At 35.8% G+C, this 24,255-nt stretch overlaps 1 protein-coding gene across 4 annotated transcripts in view; it reads right to left on the bottom strand.

Moving 5' to 3' along the window:
* LOC150080630 (nephrin-like) overlaps window positions 1-24,255 on the bottom strand; it is a 382,937-nt gene that overhangs the window by 40,898 nt on the left and 317,784 nt on the right. For all 4 annotated transcript variants that reach the window (XM_090381105.1, XM_090381106.1, XM_090381107.1 and 1 more), the window contains exons 13-16: window positions 21,256-21,499; window positions 18,004-18,303; window positions 11,984-12,262; window positions 11,537-11,845 (exon numbers count right to left, since the gene is read on the bottom strand). In XM_090381105.1, coding sequence (XP_090237231.1) covers window positions 11,537-11,845; window positions 11,984-12,262; window positions 18,004-18,303; window positions 21,256-21,499 — 1,132 coding nt within the window. The remainder of the gene's footprint in view (window positions 1-11,536; window positions 11,846-11,983; window positions 12,263-18,003; window positions 18,304-21,255; window positions 21,500-24,255) is intronic.

Genomic DNA, 24,255 nt, shown 5'->3' with positions numbered 1-24,255 from the left:
TGAATTACAAGCAGTGAAGTTAGCAATAGACCAAATATGGCAGCAAAAGCTACCCTCATAGTCTGATATTCATAGATTCCCTCAGTGTAATGCAAGCAATACAATGCAACACAAGGAATTTCCATCCAAGTCTAAGACAAATCCCAGTCACCCAAAACAAACTCCTTAAAAGAAAACAAAATGTTACTTTTTGTTGAATTCCTGGACATGGGAATTAAAGGAACTGAACAAGCAGACTATGCAGCAAAAATGGCAATATTCACCCTTTCTTCAACCACCAAAGTACCATTACAGACTACAGATGTAGTATCAAAGTGAACAGCAAAGAATGAGCAAACTCATAATAAACTTTTTCAAATTAAACCAGTTTTAAAGCAGTGGAAATCCAGTAAAAGAGATATCCGAAAAGAAGAAGTAACCCCTGCCAGGTTACGGATAGGGCATACATACGTAACCAATTTCTATCTGCTTAAAGCAGAAGAACCACCTCAAATGCAGTCAGTGCCATATACAACAAATAGTTAAACATTTACTACTTAGATGGTCCAGCCTTTATAATCGAAAGAAAAATAGCTTTTAGGTCAGTAACTAAAATTCAAGATGCTCTAGCGTTGGAAAACATTTTAAGTGAAGAAAATAATATAAGCGAAGTTTTTCACTACCTAATATTAATAGGCTTCCTCTAGGCTTATATAATCAGATTTAAAACACAAAAATCACCGCAAGTCAATGAATTCATTTGAAAACCATCTCTTCATAAAGTCAGGTATTATTTAGATCTAAAATTTGAAAGAAACCAGACTAGGAAAGCAAAAGTAAGCGATGTGCATTATGGCCACAGAAGACGATGCGCCAACAACTAATAAATAACAACAACAACAATATACCATAATTTTGTTCAAAATTATGTGAAGTTCAAAACGAAATCTCTGGAAAAATATCCCAGTTCACCAGTACCAATTAACACTATTGTAACTACTCGATCACATAATCTGGTAGTGAAATGGTAGTTAAAGAATTAAAAATTTTAATTATTGATATTTGGTGGGTTGTGAAAATTTTGAATCGCCCTATATAAACTATAACAATATCCAGTTTGATTGACTTACTATAAACTCGATATCACAAACAGAATAAATGATCGGTGAAAATTTTGAAATTTATCAGAAATTATCTGCACCGTTGAGATTAATAAACTGACGGGAAGGCTTTCTTGAAGACAGAACAGCATTATGTTTATGACTAATACAAAACCCTTGCTTAATCCTTGGTACCTTTTGGACTACCAGGGAGCTACGCAAGGTGACCTGTACCACCGCATAATGATCGTAACCCCTGTACTACGGCAGTACAGGGGTTACGATCGCTCATGTTCCATGGAAAGGTTCGAGTTCAAGCGAGAAGAGTATAGTTTTTTTCTCTCACGGAAATCATAGTTTACTAATTCCGCAACAGGCAAAAATCACTCGTAGAATAATGCAATTTACAAGCACAGTATACCGAGGCTGCACGTCCTTAGTTGCCTTGGGAAGAACTGCAAAAAATCCAAAAAGTCCAACTAATGAAGATAAATTATTTTTAAGAAAGAAAAGCCATATTTATGGAATATAGTGATATGATCATTAGAGAGGTATTCTAAAAATTAAAATACGTATTATTTGTATGCAATGCAGACATTTCCTGATATCGTAATTCTCTCTGTCAAGGAAAATTTTGAATGAATAAACGCATAATGTAATTACCCTGGAATGTTCTTTGAAAGAAATCACACGAGTTACCCTTATTATAATTCATATTCAGGCATTATAAAGGGTGAGTGAAAACTTCCTGTGCACCTGTTGGAATAAGGCTATGGATTGGAGTGGAAGTAGTGAATGTACAGTTACAATAAGTATTGGTAATAGTCCCCACGGACGTGTAGACAAGCATCTACCCTTTTTGGCTTGTTGACGAAGACTCGTACCACTTCAGTGTAGGGGAAAACTTTATTAACCTTCTTGATTTTTTTCACTGAGAACATGAGGATTGTTTTGGTAGACTGGCGGGATTGCCCAAAGATGGCAGGGATTGCCAAATACAATAAATAAAAAAACAAAACAAAACCCAGCATCCTGTTGGATGTAGCCCCGGACAATTTCGCCCTCAGTTAAATGCGAAATGACGGATAAAGAGCGAATCATATCACGGTAACGCTCTGAGTTGGTAGCATCCTCAAAGAATATGGGACCGATTACTCTACTTTGTGGTATATATGCCCTCCTCCCCCACACCCCGATCTTTTGTTCATGCAGAGTGTTTCCTGAATGGCACACGGATTAACCATCTACCATACACTGCTGTTTTGAGGGTTATCGTACCCGGATAAATGGAACTACACCTCACTGCTTAAAGAGGCGATGTCCAGAATATCTTATCCATTAATTACAAGGAAATCCCGAAATAATCGGCAATATTGTACACTCTTCAAGTGGTCACGTTCTTGCAGTTGATGCACTGACGATATCTTGTATGGATGCAACTTCAAATGATTTTTTTTTTTTTTTTAGCTCTTTCCTTGTTGATTCGTATGAGACGCATGATTGTTGTGATGATTTGTGAACTAAATATTCTCTGACTTTTCATGATGAGAACCGAAATGTCCAGTACTTTGACTTCTGTTGAAACGATCGACCTGCCAGACTTCGGCGCGTCTGAACTGATCCGGTTTTCTTAAACTTGTTAATCAACAACCGCGCTATTGCAATGTGGAACATGAATTTCGGGATACATTTTCCCAACGTTCTGTTGTTTAATCTTCATTCATAGTTTAATGCCAATCTACAATATAATCTGAATCAGTACCTAACAACATTGTTTCTAATTTACTGAATATTTGTACTTATTTTAGTTAAGTGATACTAGTGAATATTGTATATTTATTTTAATTTTAATGATTTCAGTGAAAATCCATCATCGATTGTCAGAAGAATTTTTTATTTTTTTTCTCGACCATCATTCCGCTTGCTGAAATTGTCATAATGAAACACCCCCTCCCCAAACTGTAAAAAACAGGGCTCCCTTTTCTTTAGTGTTCCTGTCTCAATAGCTTGTTGGAAGATGTGCATATGAGGCGATTCTATCTTTGTGTGTAAAGTTGCTTCATATTCGTAGAATCGATAAACTGGCCTGTTGGTTGTGAACTGTTCTAACCTCTTACAGAGTCACTTGTGAGGAGCCTGTAACAAACTGAACTAATAATACGAACAACAGAACACAATATTTTGTTGTTAACTTAGATAATTCTATTAGAGCTTCAGATGTCACTTGAAAACACGATAAAAAATTATCTCTAACGGAGTTGAGGAAAGCTAATGACAAAAGAAAGTGTTATTTTATTTCTTTTTTTTAACTGCTGTTAAAGTTTAAAGGAACGAGAAGTTATTACTTTAGAACTTTCCTGGATATTTTTATAGCATGTGACCAGCGAAGTTGTGATAGCAGTACGTACAAATGTAATGGAAAATATGTTATGAAGGTTTTCTGTACTTGTTTCCAAAATTTAAGCAACAGTCACAAAACGGCGCAATATATCTTGGGAACCACCAGCGGAAATATTCGACCAAATAGATGGCATTTAATATATTGCATAGTTTGGTAAACAGAAAATAACAATTAATGGTAAAATGAAATAAATGCACATGCACACATCGAAGAGGACTTACTGGTGAAAAGTCAAGTCGTGGATGGAATGTCAGTATTTAATAGGGGATATGTTGTTCTCTGACTGCAACGTAGGACTGTCATTGATGTGCTGCATTCGTTAGTGCGCACCATTACCACTGTTGGTAATGATGCATACTAGTTCACGAACACTTATAAAACCTTGGGGCGATTATGGAAGTGGTTGGGGAGGACAGCAGTGCATATCTTAAGCATGTGATATGCGGATAATGGTGTTCATCTCCAGATAGTGATTATCCCAGTCTGGTACGATGCGTGTTTGGACACTATGATCCTGTAAGATGAAACCTTCCCCTCCCCGGTTGTATCTGCATGAGATCTGATATGCGGTCTAGGATGTCATCTCTATATCTGTACACTGCTTCTCTTCCTGTGCGCGCTCCTTTCAATGATGTTACGGGGGAAATTCTGTCTCCATAGCTCCCCCTTCAGATGACTACGTCTCGAAGCCCTCTAAAGAGAAAATATGGACACTGAAAAACATTGTACACTTTCTATTGGCCTCTCTCTCTATTGTGAAGTGGGGATGAAGGCAATATACACCATCAGTTGTCTTGAATTGTGGTCATCCTCGAGGAAACATCTTTCTTATGGTGCAGGCGGACGTATAAACGTCCCACTGGAAGCCATGAGGTCCGAATGTAGTCGAGATGGTATTGCTAACTTGCATTTTTGTGCCGACAGTCGAAGGTATCTATCTCCATTCAACAGTGTTTGCTCTAGGTCTGCTACCAATTCCTGATTCTTGAAAACTTCTTCGCAAGCAGATGCAACCATCTGCTTGCGACTAATGAGCCTGAAAGCCTTCCACTGGTGCTCTAGTCAACATTTCAGTCAGATGTAGTTGGTTCTTTGCTGATATTTTTAACCCACTGGAAACTCTGATGTGGTTGATTGGCATAGGAATAATTGTGCGGTTGCTTGATAGGTTATACTATACGTGCAGATTATGCTACAAAGTAGGTGTGTTGCTTAAGTTTTGGAAACCATACAGATTTTGAAATGTTTGTGAATTCCTGTATTATCGTAAATGATCAGTTAAGAATGATAATGTAGGGAGAAATTAAGAAATTTTAATGGAAGCCTACCTAAAACTTATTACAGCATTTTAAATATTATCGATTTATAAAAATAAATTAACTTTATGGAACTTTGGATTTTCAAATAACAGATGTGCAACATGGCTTCTACCACGGTATCATAAATCAATGATCCCTGTCATTCACGGGCTTTTGCCCATATCAGAACCTTGCATTGAAAGTGTAGAGCACGGTAGAAATGCAATTACATGCTAGCCATGAACGACTCGAAATCTTCCGGGTAATGCACCGCTTGAAAAATGGAGGAAATCTTATTGATATATTAAAAATGGGAGAGAATGTTTCTGTGAGAATTTAGGTGCGATTGCATTTGCAGGACAGATTTATCTTGTCCACAGTAATGTTTTTGAAGCCTTTTAAAGTTACTAATATTCCAGGATGTTCTTGGTACAATATTGAATCCTGATTTATGGCAAAGAGCAAAATCTAATCGTGAGAGGACGTCAAAATAACATAAAAGTCTATGCTAAAATTTATTACCAGTGTGTGCGACACTTACATGCTTTCCCAAATTTTTTTCACAATTTCCATGTCTGCTGTTTTGAATTAAGTTGATAAATTATTATTCTAAACAAATGTTAAACTAATTTCTTAATTTTGTAGCAATTAAAAAAAAGTTATGAAGTAGCAATTTTCCTTTTCACACCGAAAAAAATACAAAAAAAATTTTCTGTACAATTCAAATAAGGTTCATTAAATTCAGTTCAATCTCTTTAGTGAATTAGTGATACAAGTTTGTCTGCTTAATTATCCCATAAAACAAAAATGAACCTTTGTTGATCCCTCTCAACGAGGTTTTGGTATTGGCTTTAATGCAGTGCTTTATCAATGTGCTTTTTTTATATAATACGAGATAATATGTGATCTGTCTTGCTGTTGGGTAAATTGATTGGTTTAGAAGTTCATGAATCATTTTCTTGAACCAGTTGATACCGTACAAACAATAACGCTGGCTATGAAGATTATGAACGTGGGCATTTTTTCTAAAATAAATATCTAAAAGGATACCATTATCTTACAATTTTTTGCCTAGATTAATTAATCTAGGCAATTTTGTTTTCATAAACTCTATGTATTATATAATTAAGGACACTTTTTGACGTTTTTTGGATTCTTTTGAGACCAAATGGGGCTAGGTGAAGGGAGGAATCATTTAAGAAAGAATGATGGAAACCTTTATAATATAGGCAACATTAACCAACACAATGGTGCAATTTTGATACAGCATAGATAAATTACATCTGGCTATGTGGCACTAAAAGTTTTTTTTTTTTTTTTTAATACACATCACTCGTCTTTCCAGCTCTGTATTTCCCAACTACAAACGTATTGGTGCCCACACCATATTAGTTAAATCTATTTGCTCATTTAAAAAAACCTTTCGTAGCCACAAAAAACGAACTATTGTGTTAGTTAATGTGTAATATAGTATAAAAGTTTCCATTATTCTTATCTTAAATTAAGTTCACTTCTTCGCTTTGGTGGAGAACATGAATTATGAAGCTAATCTGAATCGTAAAATTATGCAGTGATGTAAATAATATAAAATATTTATGTTTAATATATACAAAATTATATTATTAAGTACCGCTTTCGTTATTAAATGATTCTCCCTTTCACCCATAATCCAATTTGGACTGAAGATAAGATTCGGTAAGAATCTTGAAACATCAAGTGAGGATATTGAGCTTGTAATAGATATAAGTATTAATAAAACATACTTTGTTTCTATTTCACGTGATAATAAGTGTCCTTAATTTTATATATATTTCTTATATATAATATGCATAGTTTAGTTTATCTTATGGATAGAAACCACGTAGCTCAATTCCCAAACTTATAAGATTTCTTCCATTCTGGCTTCACGATGCGGGACCGAACTGTGTCTTTTGATCTTAGCTAATCGATAAACTGTGTCAATAGTCCACATCGAATTCATTGTGACTAGTTCTTTAGAAAAAAAAATAGTTCTTGATGCATATAGCCCAATAGTTTGAATTATTTTTTAAGCGGAATTGATGAATATTGATGTTGTCAAATAATGGGAAAATAAATAGACAGAAAGTGTGTGTATACACAAAGCAACCCACAGATAACAATTTCACTCAAATCTATAAATGAAGAAGCTTTTCTTTGGTCGTAAACCTTATTTGAGGTCATAATTTTTGCATTGAAGTGTCAGTTTATTTAACTTTCTGTTCGGGCATTTCATTCGTTTTTCTGGCATAGATTCATGAGGCTTAATCGCTCAGCCATTCACTAAATGACAAATGCCTTTTCAAATATGTGATTTTATACCTCTTTGCTGCACCTGACAGCGCATTTGTATTCCAGTTACAAGAAATGAGATTTATCGAGACCAATGAAGAAAGATCTAATGTGGCAACCGTCGCGCTGAAAGATTTTATCCAATTATTTATATAATATGTATATTTAATATCTCGCAATTAGGTTAAAGTAACTAAAATAATTTAACTCTTAAATGTTTTTGAATATGATTTTAGGAAATATGTAAAACAATACTGAGATATATATATATATTTTTAAATTTGATTGATTTCCATGATAAGATGAAATCATATAAGAACCGAATATCACATTAATTTCACAAGATGAATGCATTTTCTCTTCTGTAATTTGTTTCATTTTTTTCTTCCAGTTTCTTACATCAGATAATTTTTCCTCATAAATGAACTGTCTGAGTGGTGATTTGAATGATTTTCCAATCACAAAAGTAATGTTTTGTTTGAGCTATTTATTAGGAATTTATTCTTATATTGAACGATGGCGTTGTAGCGGCCCTAATTTGCATATAGATTTGCTTTTAAAATGTATTTAATTTCTTATGGGTGAAAGTAAAAATTAATGAAGGTTTTTTAAAGTTGCGACCATCCTAGAAGAGAGAGAGAGAGCCCAAAAAGTCTAAGTGGGCTCATGAAACATTAGAGCATTGGTACACTTTAACAGTCCAAGAAAACATCACAAATCTATTCAAGTACAGCAAAGTAATGTATAGAGTTCGGTTTGTGAATTATATTGAAAAGAATCAAACCTTTACAAATGTATTTTGTCTTGGAAATTCATTGGAACGATGAAGATCTTTTACTGACACAAATTGCTTGGATTTGTATCCCTGGTACACAGTTATTCGAAATTTATGTTCAGCCTTATGTTTGGTATGGAAGTCTAGCCCCACCTCTCTGGCCATGAGTGAGATGAGACGAAAAATGTAAATATTCTCAAGTTACGGGAAGGAATCTGGATTGGTTTGGAGAAGCATATTATAAGATTAAACGACGAATTATAACATGGAATTGAGAATATGACTTGAACTTTCGGAGGATGCTGAGAAATTCTATCATCTTTCAAAGAATTATTTCAACGAATTTGTAATAAGTATCTTTTTATGCCCGTAGAATCCCCGTTAGTAGTACTGTGAATATAAGCACCATCCTCTTACATGGGATGGGAAACCCTTCTGAATTCTAATCAAGAGGAATTTTAAAGTGTTTTTTTTTTTTTTTTCTCACAACGTGGCTAAGTTAGTTGGCCTCAGTCGAGGGCCCCCCCCTTGGCTTTTACTCCCGAACACTAGTTTTTCGCCCAGCAAACCGACCGAAGAAGAACACACGCAATTACAGACATAATATACTGACACTTTATAGTTAATTGCTTGGTGCTTAACCCAACTTCACATGGGATCGTGTAATAATGACTCATCCACTTACAACTTCCTTCGCAAATGAAGGAAAAAGTAAAGATGCTTTATCCGGTTAAGGGAAAATGCCCTTAATCAATCAACTAAAAGCAAAGACATCAAACTTGTCCACTAATGATTAGAATTTCGAAATCGGATCGAAATTCATTTCGGGTGGAAACAAACATGTAGCTAGTCGGCATGACCTGTACTAGTGGAATGTATCGAAGAAAAACAGCTGAAAGAGCTGTAGTAATCCCCCCCCCCACCTTCTGTTCCAAACGTTAGTGCTTCGTGGCAGCTTAGGCGGTACGTACATTAGCGTTTGAAAAGGTTTGGATTCAATTTCCATCGACGACTGGAGGCATTTCTAAAGTCCTCTCAATCGATCAATCGAAGAGTAATTAGTCGATCTACACGTAGGGAATAAGGTTTTCCGTGAGAGTTTTCCGGTTTTTCAGCCCGCACAACATGCTAATCGGTTCGGAACACACACTTTTACCCACAAAATAACTAAGCGGATATGAGAGAGCAGCTCTGGTGTCTCTCATATCTCAAAGTAATGATTTTTCTTCTTTTTTTTTTATCCCAACGTTATGCATATAAATTTGTACAAGTAATTTTGTTAGGGCGAACTCCACTAATCATATCTGTTGCCTTTTACAAGGGGACACAGACCAAATAATCTTCCCAGAAATAAAGTTAGCATCCGTTACGTTTTGACATCGTAATGGGTGTTAGCTTTAATTCTTTGGATGTGGTCATCAGAATAAGAAACTAACCAATGAAAAGGTAAAAGGCCATTGTCGATCAATGAAATTCCATCGGAGTTCATCTCGATCAAGTCTCAGCTCAGATTTGAGCAAGTCGACCAAAGTAGCAAAGTGGAAGAGTTTGGATAGCTCAATGATTAATAATAACGACAACAAAAAAACTTACAATTGCAATATTCTGTAAATTTTAAATCGACGAATACGAACCGGATAGGGCATGCGTAGTAGGATAGACAGTAGTATTTGCAGTTGTTGTTTGGAGCATTAGGAACTAAGGCCATATTGCTCCGGCGATATGCGGTGGTCATTCCCTGACCTTTCCGCATCCTCCGTATTTGGTGGGCACGGGCTCGAACCCCGGTCTAATCAAGAAGCGTGTGCTACGCACTGCTGCTCCTGCCCACCTGGCTTCGGAGGCGCCATTTGCAGTTGTAAACAACGTAACGCCTGCTACTTTGTAATACCATATTTGAAGGGAACAAAGTATTTTATCGTCCCATTCTGTTCTTTGTGCCTGTTATTAAGCGTGCATTCCTTTTATATCACTCTTTTAACAAGTGTTGCAATCTACCTGTCATGTGACTTCTACAATTAATCAAGCTTTTCCATGAGATGAGGTGTCCGGATATACGTTGAAAGATAGTGTATATGTATACACAAACATTTTAAAAATTTGTACAAAATATTAATTCCATTCATAGGACAGTAAAAAGTTCTATTCAAAAGTATATGTACAGTGAGTGGCCAGTTTATTAGGTACACCGACCTACTCATGAGTCGCATCTTCTGTAGTCCTGAGAACAGCCTGAAGTTCGGGGCATGGGCTCCCCCCACACCAACATATTTCCTCCATCAGCTTGCACTCAGGGTAATGGAAAATAAAAAAGACCTGGGGTTAATTGTGCGGTGAAATATGAGGTTCTTTGCGCAGTGCAGACAGGCTGCCAGGACAGCTCATGTAATTTTGCTAGCAGGGATAATGAGGTGATTATTCCATTGTATAAGGCAGTGGTCAGGCCACATTGAGTACTGCATACAGGTCTGGAGGCCTCATTTTAGGCAGGATATAGAGCTGCTGGAGCTGATACGGAGGACAACAAGATTGGTGAAGGGAACAAAGGGTAGGGTGCACTTACGAAGAAAAGCTTCATTTCTGAAAATTGCGCAGAATATGGAGACTTGACACTTGCAAGTGATCTAATCGAGGTGTTTAAGGCCTGAATGTATGTTGATGCTGTATAAACTTGTTTTCATTTCCACTACTAATACTCTGTTCCTCGTCTTAGCTTTGAACAACTGCAACAATAATTCTCGGACCAAGCGACATTTTCCCTCAATATCCAGTGTATACTCACTATACCTGTAGCTGCTTGTTTTTAGCTGAAAGAGTGCGACTCAGTGAGATCATCTACAATTCTTCCCCATCCGTGACAGGATCTTGCGCATTGTGCTTTTCGATATATCCTCTCCCCTTTGTACATTACTGTTGCACTGCGCTGTCATTTGACGAATAGTCAAGGCGCCAGACCCTGTCGGTATCGAAGGCCAATATAGATGGGCTGAAAGTTGAATATAATCCTTACGGATGTTATAATATGAAGTTTAGTAGTGGCCTCTGTTAGATTGCACCATTCTTTTCACCTTCCATCAGCCTCTTAGATCAGTAAGATTTTTTCTCCGGCCAAAGGCCTGCTGTTGGCTGGATTTTTCTAGCCATTGGATCATCCTGGTACACTTGAACTGTTGTGCGTGGACATGCCATGACAGTGTTCTTCATACACGCACTGGACATCTGGCATCGACTATCACACTACGCTGAAAAGCCGTTTACGTGACCTCTTGGTGCATTCTCTCATTGAATTCCTTTCCATCTTCTTTGTTTTAAACGAATTGCAGCCGAAATATAGCAGGGTGGCAAAGTTGCATGCAGTTGCCCAACCCAACTGCAAATAGTTTTGACACACACACGCACACGCACGCTGTAATTTGTCGTGTGTCTAATTCAGCAGAATGATCTACATAAAGCGGATAGTCACTTATCCTTCCATGTGTGACTACTTGCTTTATGTATGTAGCCTGGTACGGACACGTGACAGAGGGGTGGATTCCGTTGATGATGAGGTGTTCCTAATAAGTGGCCGTACAGTGTACATTTTAAAAATTATGTATATATAAAAAATACATTGGTTATCAAAGATTAAGCTGATTTTGAAAAAAAAAAATCGATATAACCGAGAGTTCCTTACTTTTCTTGAGAAGGATCACGTCTCCATGGTCGACCCCAAAATAATTCTGTGCTGTGCAAGAATAACGACCGAAATCTTGATGTTCAACCTTTGTCAACGTGAGGAAACTTAGCCAGACCGTTCTGCTGTGACGACTGACGTTGACGTTATATTTGGGATCGTTAGCTTCTCCGACGATCATGGTATTGTTGAAAGTCCACGAGAAACTGACATTCCCTGTACCGTCCGCCCCACAGCTCAAGGTTATCGCATCTCCCAGTTCGGCTCCAGCTTTCTGTGGTGTTTTCTGCCGTAGTATGAATGGCCTGTCTAATACAAAGAGGATAGAAAGATGCTGTAAGATACGCCCTTTGTGTACCATGTCACATGTTCGATTATTTATTCGAAAAAAGAATAAAGAATAAAGGAAGGCATTTTTTATTTCAATATAGGTAGTTTTTGACTCACACATCACTCCTAGTTTTGCAGTGCCGACAGCAGCTTTTCCGATCCCGTTAAATGCTTCGCAGTGCAGGAGACCAGCGTCGTGTCTTGAAACGTTCCATAGTGTCAGAATCGACCGACCAAAGTCTGTGGAATCGTGGGTTTCACGCGCCACGGAGCTTTTCAACTTCCACGTTATCATGTTTTCCGCTAGCGGATTGGCATCAACAGTGCATTCAAAAGATGCGTTATCCCCTTCTTTCACAGCTACCGTACTGGTCAGATTAGCGATGCTGGCAGGATCTAGATGAAGAGAATAAATTTACCATTTTTAAATTAACTTAAAATGCCAAAAGACACAGCGGCTCTATGAATTTTCATGAAAGACTGAGTATACATATTAACAACTGCTTGAATTTAACATAATCTCCTCGTGATAATTTTCTAACTTGTCTTCTTTTAAACAAAAGTAGTTTGAAGACACTTCGAAGTACGTTAGTAAGCGGTAGTTTGAACATACTTCAAAGTTGTGGATGCATTTTAAGAAAACAAATACGAACTTGTTTTCGCTGGTCTAGATTTGCGATGGGCAAGTCTTAAAATTTAATTTTAAACGTTATTTAAAAATTGGGACACGATTTTTGAGTAACCTCATAGGCTTTTTAAACAAACCAACAGAATAAACGAAGAACAATAAAAAGAAATTAAACGAATATTTATTTTTAGCATATCATATAAGGTACGAAACAAATTTAAGAATCTGCAAAATAAATGGACAGAAAGAAATAGAGTACATTGACTTATACCTTTTGTGGAGGTCCTTATATAGTAACCAGTCCAATTAAATCAGAGTGAAAGAATACATGAATGATTTAAAATTTGGATTTTGAAAGATAAAAAAATTCAAAGATCTCCAAAATGCACTGATTGCCAAAAAATAGAAACTTTTTGCAGTTGACATCAACAGATAATTAAATATACGGTAATGCAAATGTGAGTAGTTACATGGTATGATCAAATAAATACTGTACGCTTTCTGGGGCTTCTCAGTCGATTTGGTCATGAGGCACAGGTGATCATTCAGATTTTCAGAATTGTTATTGTTGGAGCGCGTTTAGCAGGAGCCACAATTGAGAAAATGAAGGAAATCATTGGTATGTCGAAAGCAGCCATCTCAAAAGTATTTCATGACTGAAAAGACGAAAGGGGGAATGCGGCTCATAAAGGAAGAAGTGCAGGAGAAAGTCGGTACTCCAAGAATGAGACTTGAGGAATTTAAAGTTAATTGTGCGTCACAACAGAAGGTCCATTCATCAAAGATCCAGTGATAAGAAAAAGACAGAAGGTCGAGTGATACAAATTACTGAAAAATTCAATTCGGGTAAAAAATAGATCCATTTCCAACCAAAATGCGCGGCGTGAGTTGAGGAATTTGGGATTTAGTAATCTTGTGCCTATACGAAATAACTTCTTTCCGTATGAAATCGAAAGATTTGACTGAAATGGCGCCTCCAACTCCCAAGACTGGTTTGTGGAACAGTGGAAAAAGATCATGCGGTCTGAGAGTCTCGATTTACACTTTGTTTTGCACAAATAGTACGGTAAAAGTGTGGTCTGAATCTTGTGAAGCCGTACATCCAGGCTGTTTCGTGTTCACCAATCCAGCTGCTGGAGATGGCATCAAGGTGTGGGGTATGTTTTGTCGGTAGGAACTGGGTCCGTTCATACCGCCAGACGATCGTTTTACCTCCTATGAATATCTTTCTGTCGTATCGGACCAGCTTTGCCCTGCATTACTTCATTTTTACCCAGATTGCGATGAATTCTTTCAAGACGACAATGTAATTATTCACGGTGCAAAAATTGTCTGTGTAAATTGTTAGAGAAACATTCTCAAGACTTCCAACATTTACCCTGGCTGCCTAACTCTCTAGATCTGAATCCAATTGAGAATGTCTGGGACACGTCGGAAAAGCCAGTTCGTTATCGTGAGTCTCTGCCGATCGAAATACAGTAATTGACAAACCCTGATGGATTAATGGTTAAATCTGGAGCTAAACTCCCTCAGACACCTAGTCGAATCTTTGCCAAGACAGATGCTGGCTGTAATTCTGGTAAAAGGTGGCCCTACTATTTATTAAATAAATGTTAATAATTTTTTTTTGGCAAATGAGTGTATTTAGATAACAAATAATCATTATTTAAATCCTAAAACGCAGAGTTCTGTGTGCTATGATGAAGACAAAAAGAAGAATTAACTAAATATGGCTGTTTCACTAATGAATATAATGAACTGAAATTAAATATAAACAGGATTACAAATCGATCAGATGTGGTTTCATATTTTCAGATAAAAACCGACAAAACGTACTGACTATTTTTAAGATAAAATAGTCTTGCAGAGGCTACCCCTAAAAGAATAAAATAAACAACCCATATTATGCACAAAAAACATTATAATTCAATTATAATCTGATTTCATCGCCATTAAGAAAATTATGAAGTTCGAAAATCATACATTATACAAAGCGACCAAGAGAAAAGAATTGGTTTCCTAAAGAATACGGGGAAGATGGGGCCCTGAAAGGAAAGGAAAGGAAGATTAGTAGTCCCCTTAAACATCTCTTCACCTTACAAAGGAAGCTGGGAAAAATGTAAAAAAATTGCCAGTAATACAAATTGGTCTTATTAAGTTTCAAAATTGAAAACAAATTATTTAGAACAATTTGGACAAACAGGTGTTCTGCTTTTGTGGCACGTTTTCAACTCCTTGCATAGTTTGCAGCGTATAATTATTGAACGGAAAGTAAAAACCAAATAATTACAGCATTTTCAAGCAGAGAAATATGTAACTCTTGCAATTAAATTTGGTTGTAAAGGGGACAGACAGCACGCAGTTGTAAATAAGAGCTGGAAATGACAACGAGCGAATGTTATTCTAGTGGCAATGTCTCGAAACACTATTATTATGTAACAACCTACATTGCTGCCATTTTCCTTATTTTAAACGAATTACAGCCCGAAAGGAGGGTGGTAAAGTTACGTGCAGTTAAACCACACTGCAAATAAATAGTTTTGACATTGTATGCAAAATAAAGAAATAGCGCAAAATGTTAAATCGTTTGAAAATCATTAATATATTGTTTTATGTATTTATTTATGCATCTGAAACATTGGGCATTCGTAAGATATAATGTTTAGAATATTAAGGGATTAATTATTATTATTATTTAAAACTTTATTGAAGTATTTCACAAGCAACAATTATTATACATTAGGCTTGAAGGGTTATAATCAGCAATTCGTTGTAGAGCCAGTACGTTTGCTATTCATATTGTATTGCGTATTTTTTTATCGCTATGTTCAACACCTGTCAGTCTAATTATCTCTTGTTATTAAACATTTTGTTGAGGCAACGTGTTCAGTAAAGAAATCAAAACAGATCGATATTATGTTCGTACAGATTAATTGAAAACAAGAGCGCTTCTAAAGCATTCTAAGTAAAGTTTCTTCACTTTTCTGATACAAATACAAGGTACAAATTCAGATTTTAAATCTCTCTCACTCATAGAAAGATGTAGATTTTCGATCATGGATTGAAAATTAAGAATCTCTGGGTTCTTAATTTTCTTCACTTGATAGTTTAGCCCTTTCAAAAGCAAGCATAATAAGGCTTATCAGATATAAACTGCCAACTAATCAAGAGTTTTCTAGAATGTTTTCAAAAATGTTCATGAATAACATTCTCTTGGGGGTAAAGAAAACCCCTCCGCAATAATTAGACCAAGATAATTTTCGTAAGACAGAAAAGTATAGTTTGCAAATCAAAGCTATTTGAATAATGTAGAATGGGTTAATTAATTCTATGCATTTCTCGTCGAATATAAAGAACGTAAACTGCTCAGGAAGTACGCTAATTACAACTTTAGATTAGGAAATATAAGTGCAATGAAGCTCAATCTTTCCTACGTAAGTAATATTGTTAAATGTAAGAGAACGTCTCTTTATCTACAAAAAGGTATGAGAAGTTCTCTTATATTTAGCTAATTACAACGAACGCAGTATTAAAATTGCAGTGCTGACAAGACGCAATCTTGTACAAGAAACGTTGAAGCAATTACTACGTAATCAATCAGCGTTCACAGCGAATTACTTCTTTGCTTTCAATTAGGACCTTTCAATTTTATAACTGCTCACAGAGGGAACTATACAAAAGGATACAAAAATTGCAAACATTCAAGTCTCAGAACAGTGCGGAGGAGGTCTATTCCTGACATCGGAATCACTGGTTTGCAAAAGATTCATCGGCAGACTCGAGGGAACAATCGGGGATCTGGATGATGAGTTAATGAAAGATAAATACAAGGCAGAAAGTAGTTGAAAAGACACATGCACAATGACTTTATTCAGAAACGATACATTTTATTTCTTTACAAGAATTGTAAAGAAATAAAATGAAACCAACCACAGAGATTAATATTCTTGTCCTAGGAGGAATTTACTGACTTAAATTAACGACAGCCAGACAATTTAAACGAATTAAGTCAGAACTAAAATCATACAACTTAAATTAATCTTTATAAGCTAAATTTAGAGAAATAGTAAATAATTACTTTGAATTATTGGCGAGGAGGGTGGTGGAAAACGGAAGGAAAATGTCCATCTACTAGCGAGATTTTTTAAACGTGCAAGGTGAAAGGATCCTGTTATAAGCAGTTTTTTTAGAGTAGAAGTAAAAAACAAAAGATGATCTGTGCGTAGTACAAGGGATTAAAGATTCAGAAAGTAGCTGAGATAATTAATCCGATTAGGATAAGTTTATACAACATAAAAATGACAGAGTTGTCTGTCTTTCAAGTTGTAGAGGAATTTGTTATCTTGACAAAATGCGAGCTCCGATGACCTGGGTTTTACTTCTGCGAAACTCAAATTGGTTCCGGACTCGAATTAAAGCATGACTTATTATCTGTTTTAGCGGAATTTTAACTCTAGAAGACTGAAAAGGTATTTTTTACGCGTGACTACGTCCTCCTGTTTAGCCACCATAGGACTATTCGTTTACAGTTATTTAAGATCGAAATAACAGAAACAAAAGAAAAAATAATTAGATCAACAGGTGATAAGGAAGAACAGGCAATTAAAATTTCGAAGTCAGGTAGATTCTGGAATTTTTAGAACGGTCAACAAGACCTGTTAATCTTATTGAAAGAAAAAACGTATGTTTACTTACAGCTTTAATTCTTTGGCATAAGCATACGAGAAGTCGTTTCCTCTGTATCACAAGAGTTTTAAACACGCAATGATTTCATAATAGCTTTCTTGTGTTAAGATCACGGATATAAAAACAATCATCATCTGAGAATTCTAGTAACCTTCTTTAACATGTAGGCTATTGTAAATCTAGTTGGACTGGAATGCAAACAAGAAAATTATTGGGGATGAGGAGAACGAGAAGACACAGATATGGTGATCTCATAAGGCTACTTTCTATGGAAAATGATTTATATTTCCTTTAGCACCACTATTTTACGATAAGCAAAGATGGCCGAAACTTGTGGAGAAAACTTAATATGTTATTATTCTTACCATATTTAGCTTTTTCTTTCAGTTTTTACAATGATTTGATATTTTACATTCTATTTTATAATAATATAATATAAAATGTAGGTACATTGCTAATTATCAACTTGTTAATTCCATTTTCCTCTTATTAATGAACATATTGAAGTAATTGCAAGTGATATCTGTGTGGTCATAGATTGCAAAGGAGAATCTGATATTACATGTTCATAAAATCGAAAGATGAAACATTCCCTTCTGGGATATCACTCAGTAATCTTTGCATACGGACGATGCATTGATTTATTCGTTGCTGAATTTTAATGTACTTTGAAGCTGTGGTTAGCTTATTGGAGGTACGTGTTTAGCAAGGTCCGTGTGGAGATTCGATTCAATGCATTATGCTAAATAATACCAGGCATATATATATATTATATGGAGAATATTATATTTAGCCATTTGAGGATAAAATAAACATTCCTTACACAGAATGTTCAGATTGACGGTCGCATTCGAAATTCCTTCTTCATTTTCTGCATGGCAAGCGTACCATCCTGAATCCATTCGGGAGACGTTCTGGAGATGGAGGAGAGGGCCCGAACTAGTTACGGTAGTAGGAGGAGGAGAATTTGTCTGCTCTTTTGGCATGGAGATGAGATTGACGCCATCTTTGGACCACGTATACTGCTTTACTTCAGGGTAAGCTGTAGCAGACATGTTAATGATGTCATTTTCTCCCTCGGTGATATCAACCCGCATGTTGGTATTGAGAAATTCTGGCTTATCTGAAAAAGGAAAGAAAATGTGTGTGTGTGTGTATATATACATCAAACATATTACACTAGATAAATAATCAGATTTTTGAAGATAGCGTTGGAAATAAAGTTTATATTTAAATAAAATCAATCCAATGAGAATAAGTGAAAGTTGGAATGATTTTATTATTCCATATAAATATAGGATGGAGAACAACATGTAAAGCTATTTACACGACTTAATATCAAGAATTACGAGAAAAAAAGGGTTCAAAGAACTGTCGGGTTCGAATAAGCGCTAAGGCAACTCAACCAGGAATTGGTGCACTCATTTGATGTTTATTTAGAGTTTGCGAATAAAACTCTGGGAAGGGAGCCCATACCTCTGTCCGAAAGATTAACTTGGTCGCCACATGAAAAGAACTTAATAGAGTTCCAATGAGAAATACTTTACTTCGTTTAGCGGCGAGAATTGAATTCGATCCGGACTTTTCCACAAACAAAGTGGCGTAAATCAACTGTCACAGAGGATATGCTGTTTTGTGGAATGCAATTTTCCTTTTTTCTGAAATAATTTTTGATGAGATAGTTCCGACCGAGAGAACTTATTTAATTAAATAAGATATTTGGTGAATTATAACGGTGCATATTTTTTCTCTGACATATTCCAAGTGATAGTTTAATAGCTCTTTTAGGTATTATGCAAATATATAAAAATAAATGTTTCTCTTTTACAAAGAAGGGAGTATAACGCATTTTGATGCCATCTAAACCATCTCATAAGCAGAGAAATTTCTTTCGCTCTAATGGTACGTACTAGCTAAGGATAATTAACTTCAGATTAACAGCTGAAGTTAATTATCAGAATTCAGAGCTCTCCTTTATTATGATTTTAACAGAATCAGCAATAACTACTATCGCTGGCACAAGTCCACACAAACATATTCGTGAGCCTTAATTATTATTTCTCTTGCGCTAATTCCCTTATCAGTTACGTTGCAATACGTCTTTGTGTGGAATGTCTTCGTCAAATCATGTACTTTCACTTGATCTTTTAGTGATCAAGAAAGCAACAAAAATTGAAAGTTTATGGATAGTACTTCCGTCCAACAAGCTCGCCCCAATTTCTCGGAAGTTCAATAACGGTGAAAAGAAACAAGAAATTTTTGAAGTAAAAATGCCAACTTTCTGACATTGACAAAGGCATAGACAGTATCGAATGTAGTGGCCTCTGTTTCTTTTTCATTTCCTTCACGACGTAATAAGGTTGGATTGGTTCTTATTTTCTTCTTTTTCAATTTGATGTTATACTACACAGAGTTACTGATTTTCCTAGACCGTGCATGCAGACACACACACTCAGTGACTCTAATATTGAAGTCTGTTTTGTACTACTGATCTCTCTCTCTCTCTCTCTCTCTCTCTCACCTGAAGATGCCACTTCGACTTTGTCTATTGAATTTCAAGCCAACATTTTCTTCTTTTCGGCTTCAATCAACGCACAATATCTTCGGGTGGAGTTTATTTGCTCAAATCTATCATAATTCTATCTGCAAAAATTTTGTTTCCTTAAACTTATATAAAAAAGAGAAGTTAGTTTTATTTATCAGATTGTACCGCTGTTAAGAACAGACAAGCCTATCGTGATTAGGAAATACAATTGATTCTCTTTTTGGATATGGGCAAAAGAACCTTTATCTGCAGTACTCTGATTAGCAATACATAAAATTATTTCAAAGTGATTTATTTCAGAAACGTGGATATGCAGTATTTAATGTAATCACCTCCTGCTTTTACTTATCTATTCCAGCGATTAACATGCTTTTTGATCCTAAGATAAGAAAGTTCAGTAGCCAAGTACGCACGCCCTTGAAATTCAGTACTATCCTTGAACTTCTGCCCTTCACATACGTGTTTAAATAGTTCAAATATCTAAAAATCATAAGGGATAAGATCAGGACTGTTTAAGAGATATGATAAAATCTCAAATTTAAACTCCCAATTGTATTAAGTTTAAGGTTGGCAACTTGTGGGCGAGAATTGGTTTGCTGCAGGATAATTTACTTCTGCAGTACTCTTGGTTAATATTTGGCGGCTAATGTTCAATTTATTACAATTTTCATCCAAACTGATGAGTCGGTTTTCTGAATAAGCTCATCGACACTGGATTGTCTCAGATGTTGCTGCTTCAAACTATCAGAACAACGTTCATCGCTACACTTGAGTTGTACATATTTTTCGGTAATGGAAAAAAAGTCAGTCAATGTATCATTCACGCATTCTATAGCAATTGTACTTAGCTTAACTCTTCTAGATAGTAAAACTCGAATGACTGTTCACCGTTGGATGGCGGTGCAATCTGAAAGAGGAGCTGCCACTTTGAAAAGTGTGACTGTGAGAGTCAATATTGCTGAAACTGTAACTGTGCTAAGACAGTTTGTAAGGGTATCATTGGTTGTTAATTGACATCCTCCAGACACCGGGTTGAAAAGGTCAGGGTTCGAATCCCGTCATTGACGCGAGGAACTTTCATGGGCATTTGTCATCTGTGGCTGAGTTAGTCGGTCTCAGGCATAGATAGCAAGGTTCCCCACCAGAAATCTCTGGGGGGGGGGCTTGCTATTTGATATCGATATGCCAGCAAAACAGGCAAATTGGTCAGAGAACACGCAATTTATGGACATAATACATGGGTATTTGAGTTGGTTCTTGGGTGGCCCTAATATGAGAGTTTTTTTTTTTTTTTTTGTCATGCTAAGATATGCAGTAATAAGCATGTTCCAAAACTATTCATATTCATTTTAAAAATATGTTATATAACGGGCAAATCCAATTACTCTTTAAAGGCATGAAAATATAATTTATTTGTAGCATCCTGCATTCAGTCCCAGGGTTCTCTAGATGCCGTTGCAGAAAGAATGAGATTTTCAAAAAAAAAACAAAAGAAAACTCAGTTAATACGAAAATAAAAGTATAACTTACATCGCACCCTCAGTGTGATGTTACTCCTAGCGTAGGCCTGAAGCTCTTCATTCTTAGCCTGGCAGAGAAACAGCGATTTATCATCTGAGGAGGTCACGGGAAGTGACAACCGACTTCGTGTTGATATTCCTCCGTAAGTCGAACTAAGAGTTTCCTCTAAATGATCCCGAATGTATCCACCATTTTTCCACCATGTGATCCTCGAAAGAGGGTGGCTACTACCGCTTATACACACTAGCATAACCTGCAAGGCAAAAAGTCTGATGTTATCTAGCAACACCGAATTTTGAACAATTCTTTCATTCATGTAATTCTTGAGATAATCTAGAATTCATCACATAAGTTTCCCCCTCACTATCACAATAAATGAAGCTGGAATAAATTAATCTTTAAACGAATAAAAGAGGTGGAAAATCGGGTAGGTACTAGAAGACAGGGAATTGGCCGCCGATAACAGTAACATAATTTTAAGGGTACACTTCCTTTTTGTAATCAGTGGCATCATCAACGGAGACCGCAATTGGCAACAAGAGATCTCTAAATGACTGGTCATGTCATTGGAGAAAACCAATGACATGACCAATTCCAAGTTACTAAATAACCGCCATGTAGATCTGTCCATAAAATTACAGGAGTAGTTGTTAGTATATATTACCCAATGCAGAGCGTTCACCAGTGCTTTGCAATGATTCTTTAGAGAAGGTTTCATGGAATTCAGATAGTTTCTATAGAAAAATGCGTGTTGATTAATCTTTGGTTTTCTGATTTATAAAAGAATAACCATGAAAGAATAAACACTTAGAAAACGCTACCGTCCTCTGTTAATAATGGAATAGATGGTGTTATGGAAACCTTTGGATAGCACTTTGGGTAATTACTCTTCACAATTATCCACATATTTTTGGACTTCTAATAAACAGTAGCTTTTAATTACCTAAGTTGCGCTTTTTTAGTACCTAGACATTCATCGATTTCTCAACGGTCAAGCATTTATAATTAAATAAATGTACTTTATAAATGTCTCAGTATGTGTGGAAGCGAGCTTTATAGTGACTACGTATTTATCGATGGCTGAAATCCTGTATATATGTTTCATCTAAAATAAGGATTACACCAAACTTTTTATTACACACTCGGTATACTACCTGTGAAAGAAATTGTAGAGAATTATACATTTGTTTTGTAAAAAAATATTAGGCTTGTAGAATGCGAGCAGCTTATCTTTGAAAGAATGAAAGTTTTGGCATAAAGATATACAACTGGGATGAATTGAGCCATTTTCGCCGCTGTTTGAACGTCTATAGATTTTATTTCTTTTGTGAAAAAAAAGCAACATTAGTAAGTCACAGTTGGAACAAGATCTATATTTTCTGAAGACAGCAGTTAGCACTATTTGGAGTTCCAAAGAATCTTTATGTATTCACTAAAGATAGTCTTGATCTGGAATAAGAAATATACTCAATATTGCAGACAGCGATTCCAGCAATAAATTTGAGGAATGAAAGAATTTAGTGAGATTGCAAGTGGGAATGTTGTATCAAAGGCGAAAATATAAAATACTGTTTTTAATATAAAATGGAACAGGTGTAAAACATTGGAAAAATTAGAGAATGAACTTCAAGGAAAGTTTAAATTCTATAGTATAAAGCAAAGGACATTTGGTACAATACACGTTTAGGTATTCAGACCTAAACGTATTTGAGTAAAACGAGAAATTATATCGATTACAAATAATTTTCTTCTAAAGAACCGAACGATTTGTCCAGAAGAGAAGAATGAAGATTTGTGTTTGTCCACGCATCGAATAAGGAAAAGCCAAAAATTTGTTCAATAGGCCATGGAGAGTTAACATGGAGTTGAAGACGACGTGGGATTGAATCAGGTCTGTTATCGCAGCTCCAGTTTTGTTCAAATACCAACGAATATTGTTCTGAACTTTTCAGTACTAATGCAAAGTGATCGACACTTCATATATTCTTGTACAGAGGCTCCAGGCATACTGACCATTATTAATGTCATTTTAAACATAGACTGCAAAGATTGAGCCTACGTTTATTAGAGTTTATTGTAATTTTCAAGTAGTAATCAGTAGTAATGAGCACACAGCCAAATATCGCATTTGGTCCATGGAGTGATTGGATTGGCTCGCGACATTGCATAAAAATTTAAGATTCAGTATGAAATACGACAAAGGTTAAAAAACAAATAGAGCTAGTTGATTTGGGTCAGTGCCAAGATAATTCAGACCAAAACTCCCGGACTTTTACATACGGATGGTGTCAGTGCCAAGATAATTCAGACCAAAACTCCCGGACTTTTACATACGGATGGTGAGTGATAAATGCACTCAACTGTGAGGAGAAAAGGAAAAGAAAACACTAAATTAGGAAAAAAATGGAATTTAAATTTTGAATATAATGAATTTATTTACGTTCGAATTTTTTAAATTATATTCTCGAAACAAACAGAATGAATAACAAATGTTAGTATTATCACCATTTTTGTTTCAAACCTTGAAGAATAAGTGCGGAATTCTTTTAGGATTGGTTATTATTTTTATTATTTTTTAAGACATTACGCTGGAAATTCAACCAAATTATAAAGTCAATCTCTTTCTCTCTCTCTCTTTAGGAATATTTTATATCTTACGTTTACTTGAATGGACACATAATCCAAAACAGTTTAAAGAACAAATGGGCAGATAAAACTGAAATATTTTCCTTTTATACGGCCTAATTTTCGAAAGTATAATCATTTAGCAGTAATTTGTAGACGAAAAAAGTTTTAGTCAGAGGATTTCAGTGGAGAGTTTATGTCAAAGTCTCGATATATGTTACTATTTTGTACCAAAGCCCACCAGCAAGAGCAGGAGAGCTCACCAAAAATCTCTGAGGACATTGGGATTCTTCCCATTACGCCGACTAATGGTAAGTGCCGCAGCTGAGAGGCGGTAATTTGATACATCACCTTTGCTGAGAAAGAAGATCGGAAGCACAACGG

Source organism: Mastigoproctus giganteus, chromosome 9 (assembly GCF_048544385.1).
Source record: "Mastigoproctus giganteus isolate SK-2022 chromosome 9, ASM4854438v1, whole genome shotgun sequence".
Lineage (NCBI taxonomy): Eukaryota > Metazoa > Arthropoda > Arachnida > Uropygi > Thelyphonidae > Mastigoproctus > Mastigoproctus giganteus.
Note: the sequence above shows the minus strand (reverse complement) of the source record. Positions and strands in the feature narration are given on the sequence as shown.